General features: G+C 36.4%; 1 protein-coding gene across 3 annotated transcripts in view; it reads right to left on the bottom strand.

Moving 5' to 3' along the window:
• The window catches only part of LOC136821603 (voltage-dependent T-type calcium channel subunit alpha-1H-like), a 97,576-nt gene that overhangs the window by 28,470 nt on the left and 55,413 nt on the right, over nt 1-13,693 (bottom strand). For all 3 annotated transcript variants that reach the window (XM_067077821.1, XM_067077822.1, XM_067077823.1), the window contains 7 exons: nt 10,103-10,230; nt 9,194-9,764; nt 3,404-3,646; nt 2,841-2,935; nt 2,562-2,745; nt 596-914; nt 9-101 (listed from right to left, as the gene is read on the bottom strand). In XM_067077821.1, the coding sequence (XP_066933922.1) occupies nt 9-101; nt 596-914; nt 2,562-2,745; nt 2,841-2,935; nt 3,404-3,646; nt 9,194-9,764; nt 10,103-10,157 (1,560 nt within the window). In that variant the 5' untranslated portion in view covers nt 10,158-10,230. The remainder of the gene's footprint in view (nt 1-8; nt 102-595; nt 915-2,561; nt 2,746-2,840; nt 2,936-3,403; nt 3,647-9,193; nt 9,765-10,102; nt 10,231-13,693) is intronic.

The following is a 13,693-nucleotide window of genomic DNA, read 5'->3' as shown; positions in this document are numbered from 1 at the left end:
GAACTTACCACAATCAAAGCAACGAAATAAATCCAAACCCAAGAAGAGTAAGCATCCTGTAAATAATACATGATGTCTACCCATCCTTCCAATGTCATCGCCTGTTCGCAAAGACAAAGAGAGATTTTCATGATATGCACCACTGGAGAGTCTTCTGAAAACTTTTATAATTTTCCACCCAATACGTCACTTAAACAATAGAAAAAATGACGTATTGGGTGGAAAAAAAAAACCAGAAAAGTTGTATAGTTTTGTGAAGGCATTGCAGTGGTGCATATCATGAATTTAAAACCGGACACTAAGCTATGAGAGCTGTCTTTGATTATAGATAAAAAGAGTACTACTCGATACAAAAATAATTTCACTTATGTAAAAAGACTTCCCATTCACATTATAAAAATGACTTCGGCAAGAAGTTTTCTTGAAACATTGACGCCCCTCCGAATCAACGCCCCCTCTAATAAACGCCCTAATTTAATAATTCGAAAAGAAAGCATACCCTCTGGGCAGACATTAACGTTTACTTTGAAGGTCTGTATAATGTTAGATGAACGTTAAAACAACGTATTGTGAACAAGCTGAAAACCCCACTCACCTGGAAAATTGCGATAAACGCCACTCCTGAATTATCGAAAGAAATGGCATCGAAATTTGGGTTCAGCCCAAAGTCTTTGCAGGATGAATAAAACATGTTCCAATCAATGCAATGTGTCAAATTCTTCGCTACGAGTTCCGTAAAATTAGACTTTGGTCCGTAGGTGGTATTACAGCCGGGCATACTATAAACCATACTTTCTAGTCCCTGTATCCGGCCCAAACATTGGAGTTCCGGATTACTGGAGGTATCTTTTGTGGGGCAAATGATTTCCCATTCATCACTGTCATCAGGGATGTAATATTTCATCAGAGATTCACTGAAAAAGAAAAGATGGAATAGGCAACTACAACCAAAGTCAAAATATTTGAGAAAAAAGGAAAATTCTCACGAAATCTTACAACCACAAACGATTGGGAAGCGCTCTATATTAGATTGGATGGGAGTTTTAACACTAGACTTAAGAGGCTTAGGGCCTTAGGATTTGAGGAACTAAAATTCCAAGAATGGTTTAATAAGGCTCAGAATATAGCCTGGAAGTCTATAAACCCCTCCCGAATTGAAATATTCGAGTAAATTTATCAATTTGCCCAAAAGCGACTTTTTCGCCCGAACTTTAAATTTCTGAAAACAAGGAATTAGCCAAAATTCCAAATATATTTTGACCAAAACTGTAGGTTAGATGTGATATCTTCTCTGGATACTAAACAAACCTTTCAATCACTAACTAACTAGGTCGGGATTGATATTTCTCATTGGGTTGAAGGCAAAAAAAAAAACGGTCAAAGGAAATTGAATGTAAACCAAAAGAACACTAAAAGAGTCAATATCCTGTCTAGGACTTAAGACTAACATAGAGCCGATATTTCACCTTGAATCTTAAAATAACTTTAAAAAACCCTTTGGAAGAGGATTTGCTACAAGGCTATGGTCAATATTCTGCCACTAAGTGATCTTAAAACAATTTTTGATTGTTTGAAAAGTTGGTTAGGCTAAAGGAAAACTGAAGTGAACATTACAGAAAGGTTAATTTGGACCAAGATTCTGTCTCGTTTCTGGCATTGAAAAATATCAATTCTACCTCAAATTTTCAGTCTATCATACGCACTTTAATAATACATTGGGCTCTTCCAGAAAAAATCCGTTCATGGGGGGTGGAGGATGAATTGTCCAGGGGTATTGAAAAAATACCAAAAAATTGCAATGTCCAGGGGGTAAATTCCAATGTCCAGGGGTAATTTTTTGTGTCCACGGGGTTGATTTGATGTTTGTCCAGGGGTATAACCCGTGTCCATGGGGTTAAAAATCAAAATGTCCAGGGGTAATTCATGAAAAAAATAATATATCCTCCACCCCCCATAAACGGATTTTTTCTGGAAAAGCCCATTGTGACAAAGTTAGGGCGTGAACTACTATGGATAATGGAGTTGGCAAGAGATCTTAGGCCTGAATTTGGGTAGAAATCATAAAAAACCGGCCGACAAAGTTGGTGTGGCTAAAGTTTTTTTGTATCTCATGATGATATGAACCCTCCCCACTGAGGAATGGGTCCTACTCCTTGCTAAGTAGGAATTCCTTCTCTTTCGATTTGGAACGCTTAGCGCTGTCCAGACACCGCTGGTTCTGTGCGCGGAACGGGATGAGTGACACCACACACCACAATGCCTGGTATATCACCCACACTCTTGTATCAGAGTAGTAGTACCTAATTCCCCTCACATGGTATGGGTTGATTCGGGCGAAGGTGTGTTCATTTGCCAAGTGAACCGTAGTATCACAGTGGGAATCGAACGACAGACAACAAATAATAAAACGACAAATTAGGAAAGATTCTTCAAATTTTGTTGAATTTTGAGACGCGAGATAGCCTCTTTACACACTTCACTGAGGTGAAAATCCTTTTGAGACGAAAGAACTTTGTACATTGTAAAGCAGTCCTAATAACGGAAACGAAAAAGTGACTTACGTTGTATTTTGCAGCGACACTGGCATGGTATCAGGGATGGTTAAAGCGCACCTGTTCCGTAAAATACCATTCCATAACTGAACACCAATAATAGCGAAGACCATGAGGATGAGAACGCACAGAATGAAGACGTTCCCTAACATGGGAAGTGTGTCCAGTAACAAGGTAACCAAAATACGGATACCTAGATACGAGATGGAAAGAATAGGTATATACCTCGCTAGAAGTGAGCGTATAGTAAGTTTACAACTGGAATTGAACATGTAAATAGTGACTTACTTGGTACACGATTGATAGCACGTAAGGGCCTTAACACACGGACAGCTCTTACTGAACTTAAAAATTCACCATCGCCATAAATCAACTCGAATGTTCTGAAAAAAAAACGCGAAAACGATTACGATTTAAAAAGGAAATGAATATAGCCCCCCCCCTATAAATGCAAAATCATCTATAGAAAGTATTTTCTTTGCGATAAAAATAAACTGGCAATAAATGTTGTGTATGTAAAAGTTTACCTAAACTTAGTTATGCAAAGTTCTCTGCAAACTCAGCCTCTTAAAAAGATCGAGGAAGTTGCTTTTTGCAGTCACAACCCCGTTTTCGCAAAAGTTGATTGATTATTTCGATGAAAAGAAGCTTGAAGGACATGCACTCTTCAGCTTTAAAGTTTAATTTCACTCACTTTAAAATGAAAATGAAGTAAGCCGCAACCCACAGATATCTTAAATAAAACGCTAGATAGAGCTAATCTATTTCATTCAAAATGGCGAATTATTTTGGTTCAAATAGGAGAAGAAAAGTTCTATCTAGTGTTTTATATAAGATATCTGTGAACGTACCCTGCCACTACGATGAAACAATCTAGCCTGTTCCAGCCTTCCGACAAATAGCCTTGTTTCCCAAGCAAACCTGAGGCTATAATTTTGATAACCATCTCAGCGACGAAATATGCATAAATGAACGTTTCGAATCCTTCCAAGATTTGACATCGTTGAGTTTCGCAATCTTCGTCATACGGATCGTACAAGCCCAGGGTTACACAGTTCATTAAGATTACAAATATGGTTATCCGTTCGAAATATCTGTTGATGGATAAGTCTTATTAAGGAATATTTGTTGAATGTCTTTGCGCAGTGAAAATTTACTTTCTATTAAATTTCGCTGTCTGTACGTCTGGCTGTCTATCTGTCTGTTAGAACAATTTTAGACTAAAGTCTACTTCTGACTTAAATTCTGAAATTTTTGACGACACGCATTCTAGTGCAGTATCGCTTATCAGTGTCCATCAACAAAGTCAGGAGTTGTCACGGGCTACATCAACCTGAACTTGATATACAGACCCGCAAAATGTCGGGCAAGAATTTGCCATTACACGCTTTTTTTTAATAAGAATACACTTTATAAGAATGTCCATGATGAAAATGGCCAAAAAATTTAGAATATGGTAAGAATATCACCATCATGGAATTTTGAGACGTATGTACTAAATGTTAAATCTACTCTGAATTAGGACCCTAACCTAAGAATGCTGTATGAATATTTTAGGATGATTTTCCCAAAAAGTTAAGAATATCCAAGATGAAATGGATTTACACCATTCTTATAAAAAAAAAAGCGTGTAATGTTGATTTAAAACAAAATTTTAAAATTTCGTTTCAACTCATAACCACAATGTTTTTCGGATTTTACCGAAAATACCTCACATTTAAAACACCTGTGGGATAACTGTAATTGATTTCAACTGATTCAATCTATTAAGAAATTTCATTCCGGGTGGCGTCATTAAAAGTTAATTGAGAAAACAATTAGCTAAATGATTTTAAACATGTAAAGAAAACATCCTGTTTTAGAGACATTTGTTTACATAACGTCAACGTTAAAACTAACTAACGAAGTAGTTTCAAAAACTCTGGGACAGAGAGGAGAAATGCCCTCACAGAAAGTAAGGGGATTTCTCTCAAAAACACTCAAAATAAAAGATGCGAGAAAGGGCATTTTAGTACACGTTTTCTTATAAGAACATCCAAAATTTCTGAAGCCTTCGGATGTTCTTAACTTTTTGACTTTTAAGCCCATAAATGTTCTTAACATGTTCTTATATTCACCATTTTGTGAGTATTTTTGTCCATTTTCTTAAGAAATTGGCCATTTAAGAGTCTGTAAAGCCTTAAAATGATTTATCATTCAATGAAATAGAAGCTCGAAAGGCTAGAAGCGAATCTCCTAGAATTTGAAGCCGCTAAATCCTACCTAAGCTGCGCAGCCTTGAGCGGCCCGAATGGTTTTTATACTAATTCCAGATTGAAAGTAAAATCTTCCGCTAAATTTCAAAAACACTATATTCAATCTTAAATAATTCAAAAATACGGCGCATATTCTAAGGCTTCACTTTTTCTTGCATGAGAAAGGTTAGAGATTCGCTTCTAGCAGTTCGGGCTTATAATTCGTTGTTATCAATCATAGAATATCATTGCATACAATAACGATACGATAAAATGGTCAAAATAACATCCTTAAAAATGATCATTGATGGGATCAATGTCAATCAACCAAGAAAAAAGCCTTTCAAAACATTCCATTAAAATGGAATGGAATTTTCAATTGTCAGCTTATTCATCAATCAATATCAGAAAGGAAAGAAGATTTTTTCGCATAAAAATCACACCATAAAGGTGAAACCTTTGCTACACATGAATGACCTTATTAATAAGAAATTGTCTTTCTTCGTCTGGTGTTATGTGGGTGGCGGCAGGAACGCCCCAGAAATATTTGACCCGAAAAAATTGATCGGAGTTTATTGAAAAGTGGTACCCTAATGGCGGCACTACTCAATAGCGGTGTAAATGCATCGATATGCTTTCCCTCGAAGACCTTTGATGATGTAGCGCCGTAAGAGGTTAATTTTTAACACTGCAATGGCTTCTTTACGGGTACCAATTCAAAAAAACTTCGATCAAAGATGGTGGATATAGCTTGGTCCAGGGATATATAAAGGTCAGTGGATATAACTAAACAGAGTAATCAATCAAAATACACATAATTAAGAGTCGTATTTATATCACTTTAGACAAGAAGCTAGTCATTCTTCATCGCTCACTCTTGTTATTTATATATCATAATCATTCCAGAAAAGCCTGATGACAATTACCTATACTCAGACACTGATTATCTCCGCTAGTCACGCCTATCGAAAAAAAATGTTTTCTCACGTTAAAGGTCACATACACATAATCACACCATTTCAATTCGTCGTAATATTGAAAAATAATCTTCCAGGGTCGGATACAGGAGGTAGGCTATCTTATTAATGGAGAGTGATTAGTTTCCATATAAGGTAATACGATAATAAAGTGCACTCTCCTCCATTGGTTATAGCCTCCGTCTGTATCCGAGCCTGTCTTCATTACGAGGAAAATAAAATCCGAGTGCGTCATGCACCGACATCTTTTAAGTTTCAGGGATCGAACCTCTATAACTCGAATCTCTATCATGACTCATCCCTGTTTGTTTATTTTCCAGTTATAAACTATTTTCCACAATCTTCCTGATCTGGAGTGAAGGCTGGACTTTTGAGCAATAAAGCCAAAAAAATGCAATGTTAAATTAAGCATCTCTGTATGTTTTGAGTCAAACGATAATAGCGAGGGTAGAGTGACTGATTTGGAATAACCCGCACTTCTGACCCGCAAAAATCAAGGAAGGTGAAAGTGCTGATTCATAAACTCGGTAATAAAAGTGGAAGGACACAGAGAGCTAAAATGAGCAAAAATTCTCTACGAAATAAAGTCTTATGGAAAGAGTAAAGGAAGCTAACATCTTGTAAAATCAAATGATAATCAGATAAAAGTCCTAGGAATAAGTCGAGCCTAGACTCTTTTTGTACAAAGAACTGAAGATAGTAAGAATCTACCGCCGTGCGGATATTTTGTAAGCTTTCAAGCTAAACGCGCTATTATGGTACCGTTAATTCTCTCTAATTCGAACTCCTATTATTCGGACTAAAATATTGGTCCCCTCAGCTGGAAAGTGGTCTAAAATGCTCTCAGTAATTCGAACATTTTTCTAATTCGAAGAAAAATTTTGTGCCTTAAAAGATCGAATTAGAGAGAATCAACTGTATATATAACGTGATTATGTCATGCTTTGTGTAATATCTTAATAGCAGTTTATAATATCACAAAAAGTGACCATGCTATGTAGGTGAAGGTTTTCCGCTTTAACGGTTAATTGTTTTGATTCGTGGAATGCTTACATAGTAAACGTTGTATTTTCGTTTTCCGGGCCATAGAGTTCGGCTTTCCGGGGTTACTACAATAAAAATATGTAAACATTGCTACGATTTTACAATATGCATAATTTGAATGTTTGGTAAGGTTACAAGTACCATATCATGGTCTGAGTTTTCTGTTTATGTTTTCGCTGTCTCCTTTGAGGTTTTCAAATTCAAACCATATACAAAATAAGAACTGTATAAGAACACTTGAATATTACCCCCAGCTGGCACAAAACGTTCTTTCAACGTTTATCTAACGTTCACAACGTCCATATAACGTTATGAGGATGTTGAAACAACGTTGTGTGCCAGCTGGGACCACTTTGAGAATTGCAGGAAATTGTAGAAAAAGGTCCAAATGATCGTAAATTAGCATGGGCTAAGAATAGAACGAACTGACGTTCCTAGCTGACACACAACGTTGTTTCAACGTTCATTTAATAAGCTTATGTGGCAACGTTATGTGAACGCTGTGAACATTAGATAAACGTCGAAACAATGTTGTGCACCAGCTGGGGCAGCAGAACTTTCTTGTTCATTGGAACGTCAAAAATGTTCCTATCATCATGTTTGACTGAACTCTATTCTTAAAGGGATAATCAGATGGTCTGAGATATTTTGCCTGCAGATAGCTTCTAGGATTTTAGGAAAAACCTCTAAATTTTTCGGTGTACTTATTTTCTTAACTCAAGTTATGCCACTTTGAAATTTTGAACCTTTGCTTGAAAACAATAGAAAAAAGTGTGAAAAGTCCCTGAAAAGTCCCATTTTTCGAGATTTCAAATTGGCATAACTTGGGTTAAGAAAATAAGTACACCGAAAAATTTAGAGGTTTTTCCTAAAATCCTAGAAGCTATCTGCAGGCAAAATATCTCAGACCATCTGATTATCCCTTTAAGGTCTTCAGACTCAACCTGCTACGATTTATACATAGAAGTCTCCAGTCTTGGAGGGCACAAATTTATTCGAGTTATAGAGTAAGGTTTCTAAGGCATTTTTAAATGAAGGGACCATAAAAATTGTTCAAGTTAAGAAGACATAATTCGAGTTATAAGTAGAGGTTCGAGTCAAAGAGATTCCGCTGTACCTGTAAGGTGGACCAAAACTGCGGAACGATCTTGGAATTTGTACCCCAATGTTGAGGAAGTTTTTTTTAAAAAGATGACCCCCTGGATTTTTTTCCAACTTTTCAGGACCCCTTTGGATTTTTTTCAACCACCCTGGATTTTTGACTTCGTTTTACTGACCACCCTGCCCTGGATACCTCCTCAACATAGGGGGTACAGACTGGGATAGCCCATTTAAAGATCAAAATATGCGAAGACATCATTGATTCTTATAGCTTTTTTGAATAGAAGTGTCATTCCTTGTATGATAACGAAATCGGTTTAAGAGAACGTTTAATGACATGTTACCAAGAATGCTTGAGTCAAAGAAGTTTCATCTCAAAATATACTTTTGTAAGTTGTCACAAGAAATGATTCGATAAGCTTATTCACGACTTGTTCATGATATAATAAAGCGTCTCAAAGAAAATATTCTCTCTTGTGTGTATGCAAGTGTGTGTGAATATGAGTAGAGAAATTCCTGCTTGTTGGTTTGTTACGAGTCAAAATGCCGGAAAGATATATCAAAAAGAGACTGGCCTCCTGTCTATACATATCATGAAGCTTAATCAGTATTTAGAACTTCACACCATTGATCATAAGACCGCTCAACGTCTCAAGACAGAACAAAGGGGACTCCAAGTATAGACTTAGTATGGCGCTTCTTCTTTAATCTTTTGTTGGGCTTTAAGCGCTTCTTTTGAAGTCGTGTTGAGCCGTCCACACTTTAGATGTTAAATTAACCTATTAACATTAAAACTTATTCATGGCAAATGAGAGAACTGAAACGACCCTGTAAAGCCACTGAGGACGCTTTTTGGTGCCAATAAAGCGGACCAACAAAAATCTCTCAAACATTCGCTACTTATCTTGACCTTGTCTGTAAAGAAACATTTATGATTCCCCGATTAATCGAACATAGGTTGAGCAAAATTTGATGAAATTCCAAACTGTATCGACGAATATGACGAGCTAGAAATGATAAGCAACTTTACATAAAACTTGTCGGACATTTTAAGTGTCCGAAAATAGAACATCTGAAAAAGAATCAAGACTTTAGCATTCAAAAGTGTTGCCAAATACCGCGCAAGTTAAAACTCAGAATACATACATACCTTGTGTAAAAAGCGGACATTTTTGATTTGCTCTTTTCGTCACTGTCTACTGGTTAATAAAACACTTTAGCTTCATTACCTCCATAATGCAAAACCCGCATAATTATCTCCACAATAACAAAAAGAAAAAGATACGGTGATAGTGTCATGCGAATGGCCCAATGTCTGAATTTGGACTTACGTTCCAAACACCAAAACACTTTCTCAGGGTAAAAAGTCTCCTCTAAGTCAATCTCATCCACTTGGATATCACTATGACTACCATTGTGTCTTTCATGGCCGCCATTTTGTTCTGTTAAATTATCATGGTTATTATTTAGTTCCATAACTTTAGGTTCGGTGCCGTCCGTAAGCATAATGGCAGATTGAGCACTATTTTTGCGACTGTTGTTGTTAAAATGTGGTTCTAAACATAATTGAGGGTAGGTTTTCCCAGCCGGTGTCAAATTATTACAGTATTGTATATAGTCTGAAGTATCAAGATACGATGGAGTTTTATTAGTATTTTTCTGTTCTTTGCAACCACAATGCCGTTGAATGTGAGGTTGACGACTTAATAACTTGCGACACGTACAACCGGGTGACGTAAATGTCGGCGTCACAACGTTGTTTTCATGACAATGGTATTGTTGTGTTGTCGGTGTTATGACGGGTTTGTCTTGTGATAAGCGGCGATGGAAATCGGTTGTTGGTATACTGAGAAGTTCTGTGAAAATGAAAGAAAAATAATTTCAAATCCTCAATTTAAAATCCTCAAAAACTTCATCGTCGCTCAACAAGTGACAAAATTCTATGCTTTTACTTTAGTTCCCAGTTGGCACACAACGTTGTTTCAACGTTTATCTAACGTTATATGGACGTTGTGAATTAGATAAACGTTGGAAAAACGTATTGTGCCAGCTGTGTTATTAGCAAAAAGGTTGAATTTTTATGATCTATTTTCAACACATTGAATGGAGTGAGAAGTAGCATGGATGTACCAAAAGGACAACTGATCCGGACACCCAAGAAAGCGGAAAGAAAGCGGAAAAAGTGTGAACTGACCTGTTGTTTGCTGTGTATCCTGCATTCTGTTTTTCATTGAAGCTTGCTCATTCATAAAAGTGTAGTTTTAGGTCAACGCTTTCTTTTTTTTCTTTCTTTCTTTTTGTTCTTTTGTTCCTTGTGTGTATCTGTTATAAGAAAAGAATACATTACGTCATTGATCTATTTATAAGAACATCGAAGAATGTTCTTAAATTCCACATCTTACAAACTGTCAAAATTTATTGTATTGTATATTTTTTGAAACATATTTTTCATTAAATTTATTAACTGAAATACTGATCAAGTTGTTTACATATCCATATAAGTCTAAAAAAATCCTTGGAAATGTGCGGATAACCCCTAAAAAATGGCAAAATTTGAAACAAAAAACCTTAAAACTTTTTTTTTCATAAGTTAAAGTGAGGATGGACGACCTAAAATCCGTATTTTACCCCCTGGAAAAATGGAGAAAAAAACCCTTCTTAGATCGCTGGAAATTATTCTCGGATTAAATTGAATGGCAATTTGTAGTGTCAAGATTACACCAAATTATATAACAAACTGACACACAGACAGAAATCAAACAGATAAGGAAAACAAATTTTATCGGTCAGATTGAACCAGCGATAGCTTTTTTCAAGATATCATTTAAAAACCAAACTATTGCCACTGCACTAACCAAAATTAAACGCGATACTTAAAACAGTAGAAAGTTCTTACAACTAAACATTGAAATGAGCTCTTTTTTTTCCTTGATAGCAGAAGTATATAATTCGAGACAAAAAGACTTTAAGTCGCTTAATCAGAGATCATGGGCAAGCTTATAATCATGTCTTATATGAATGTCCAAACGAAAAAAATAATACATAAGTTGAAATTCGTTTCTCAACTTTATACTTATTCCTGTTGAATCATCATGGTTGATATCTCCAATTATGATGTTGTCCCTGGGTTACTTACTGGGTACTAGGGTCCCTGGGTTACTTACTGGGTACTAGGGTCACTGGGTTACTTACTGGGTATTAGGGTCACTGGGTTACTTACTGGGTACTAGGGTCACTGGGTTACTTACTGGGTACTAGGGTCCCTGGATTACTTACTGGGTACTAGGGTCCCTGGGATACTTAAGGCCGGTCTCCACTTTTGCGCGACATGAGCGAAAACTTTTTGACGTTTTTGTAAGGTCATTGGTCGGTTGAAAAATGAAGCAATTCCATTGGTCGAAATTGACGTTACGGATGGAAAAAAGTAAAACTTTCGCCCATTTCGCCCGTGTCGCGCGAAAGTGGATACCGGCCTTTACTGAGTACTATAATCCCTGGGTTACTTACTGGATACTAGGGTACCCTCTTGACTTCTAACAACACGAGACATTAACCCCAATAAACCAAGAAACGAACTAAGAGAGGCTGAAATGATTAAACTTCCTTAAAAATCAACATCTCAAATAATCCATCACTAACAAGTTCAGTGCAAAGTTAGAACCGTAGCCGAGAATTCCAAACCTCCTTAATAGAGAATTTCATGGTTTAGGTCCCAGTCCTTTTAATAATCGTTTGATGAAAAATCAGTCAGGTTGATAATTAACTCTGCCTTGATTCCCCAAATTACACTGAACATAAATTCGGCTAGGAGTCGAAGGGAGTGAATGGTGCTCCGCCCCCAACATTCGGGTAGCTCACTATTTAACTTATTTGGTTGCTCATAAAGTAAAAACTAAAAATTGATTTTTATAAGTGCTAATCAATGATCGCAATTAAGCCAATAATCCCGTCAGTCTAATCTAACCTTGACACAGCCATAACTTTTTTCAATCATGCGCTTCTGCGCTTGAATGACATAATCTCGCAACCAAAAAAATTACGATCACGCTAATACGCACTTACGAGACCACTTCTCTTCTTACGTATCTATAACTATAATTAATGAAATTAAACTGATACACTAAATCGAAGCATCAAAAAGTAGCATTTTTTTTCACACAAGTCGAGACATATGTATTTGGAGGCTTAATAAAAGACGAATGGCAGTAAAATTCATAAAGACAAAAAGATATATAAAATAATTTTTTGTCTGTACTTAAGACTGTCGTTAATGCCATCATCACCTTGATCCTTGTCATGTATGCGAAAGAGAAAAAGTAAAAACCAAAAAAAAAGACTGACTGACAAGCAATTCGAATTAACAAGAGTCGAATGCAGGGACCGATATTTTACGTGGATAGCCCAGTAATCTAGGACTTTTAGACAGTCTTTCGATTGTTTTTATGGGGTCCACGGCCAACCGGCTCGGCTATCTATGAACTGAACAGAACATTGGAAGGAGCGGGGATACGAACCACGTATCCCTAGTTTGAGACGCTGAAGCCTATCACTCTTTGCGATAAGGTATGTATTAAAGGAAAATACTGGTGGATGGTTCTGAGAGACACCCCCTTCTCATAAACCCGCTAAGATTTTTTCAGCCAGTATGGGGGTAAAAGTAACGGACCAAGAGTCGATGGACATAGGCATTCCTGTTTTTGATGGCTGGGGATTTGAATTCCGTTGTTTTCGAGCCAAAAACGATATTTTGGCCAATTTTTCGAGTGGGAAGGGGTACCAGTGGGTTTATGAGAAGGGGGTGTTAAGAAGTTAAAAGAAATAGATGCAGAGTTCTCGATGAATTTAGACAGTCAATTTATAATTCAAACAGTTTTTTAACATTAACAAAATATTATAAAACACAAAAAAGTTTTCTTCGAGTAAATCGGAAGGAAATCTAAACGGTAGCCGGAGGATGATCTCGTTCCGTTTTAACCTTCATTTGTTATGTTACTTTCTGCCGGTTTCCGTAAGTTTTAAAGGGTTTATCTGCGATATCTTCCGATATGAATATATTTGCAATTAAATTCATAACACCTGACCCTCAGCTTGTAGAAAGAAGGTAGAGAAAAGTTACATTTAAACCTTTTTTTAAATTGGTAGGCGGCTGGTATTTTCGGAAATTTTAGGAGGCTGTCAATTTCTTCTAAAGAGTGTTAGTTCAAAATGTGAAATTTCAAAGTGACATTGTAATATCAAATGATTTTCCTTGTAAAATATGTCTGCGAGAATTTATCATAAATCTAAAAACATAGTCGTATGTTTAGAAACGTCAAAATTCTTGAAATAGCTTGATATGCGAAAAATGACAGTCTCTCTTTACGCCCACTTCAAAAAGTTGTTAAATAAAGCTAAAATCTTTACAAGTTATGAAAGCTTTTGACGAAATCATGAGCAAAAACAAATTCCGGTTTGTAAAGTAAAAGGAAAATGGAAGGATTTTCTCCCGGAAGAAACGGGAATACGGAAACTCGTAATAAGGAAAGTATAACATTTGTTGATGAAATAACCAAGCTTCAACATTTTTATTTTTGAGTTACAAAATTAATGTCCTTCTTATCCCTAGCGAATTTCAACTCTATTCTTTTTATCCTTGAGCTTACAGGTAGGGACCGCAATGATTTTTTCAAATTGTTTTTAGCGCATTGAAACCATGCTCATTGGAAAGAGCATCAAAAAAGAAAAAAAATGAGGGGTCATTCATCAAAATCGGCCAAGCCGTTCTCGAGATATGAAATTTTCTATC

Source organism: Clytia hemisphaerica, unplaced genomic scaffold, assembly GCF_902728285.1.
Source record: "Clytia hemisphaerica strain Z4C2 unplaced genomic scaffold, Clytia hemisphaerica genome assembly, whole genome shotgun sequence".
Classification (NCBI taxonomy): domain Eukaryota; kingdom Metazoa; phylum Cnidaria; class Hydrozoa; order Leptothecata; family Clytiidae; genus Clytia; species Clytia hemisphaerica.
The sequence above is the reverse complement of the archived record's forward strand: the minus strand, read 5'-3'. Positions and strand labels throughout refer to the sequence as shown.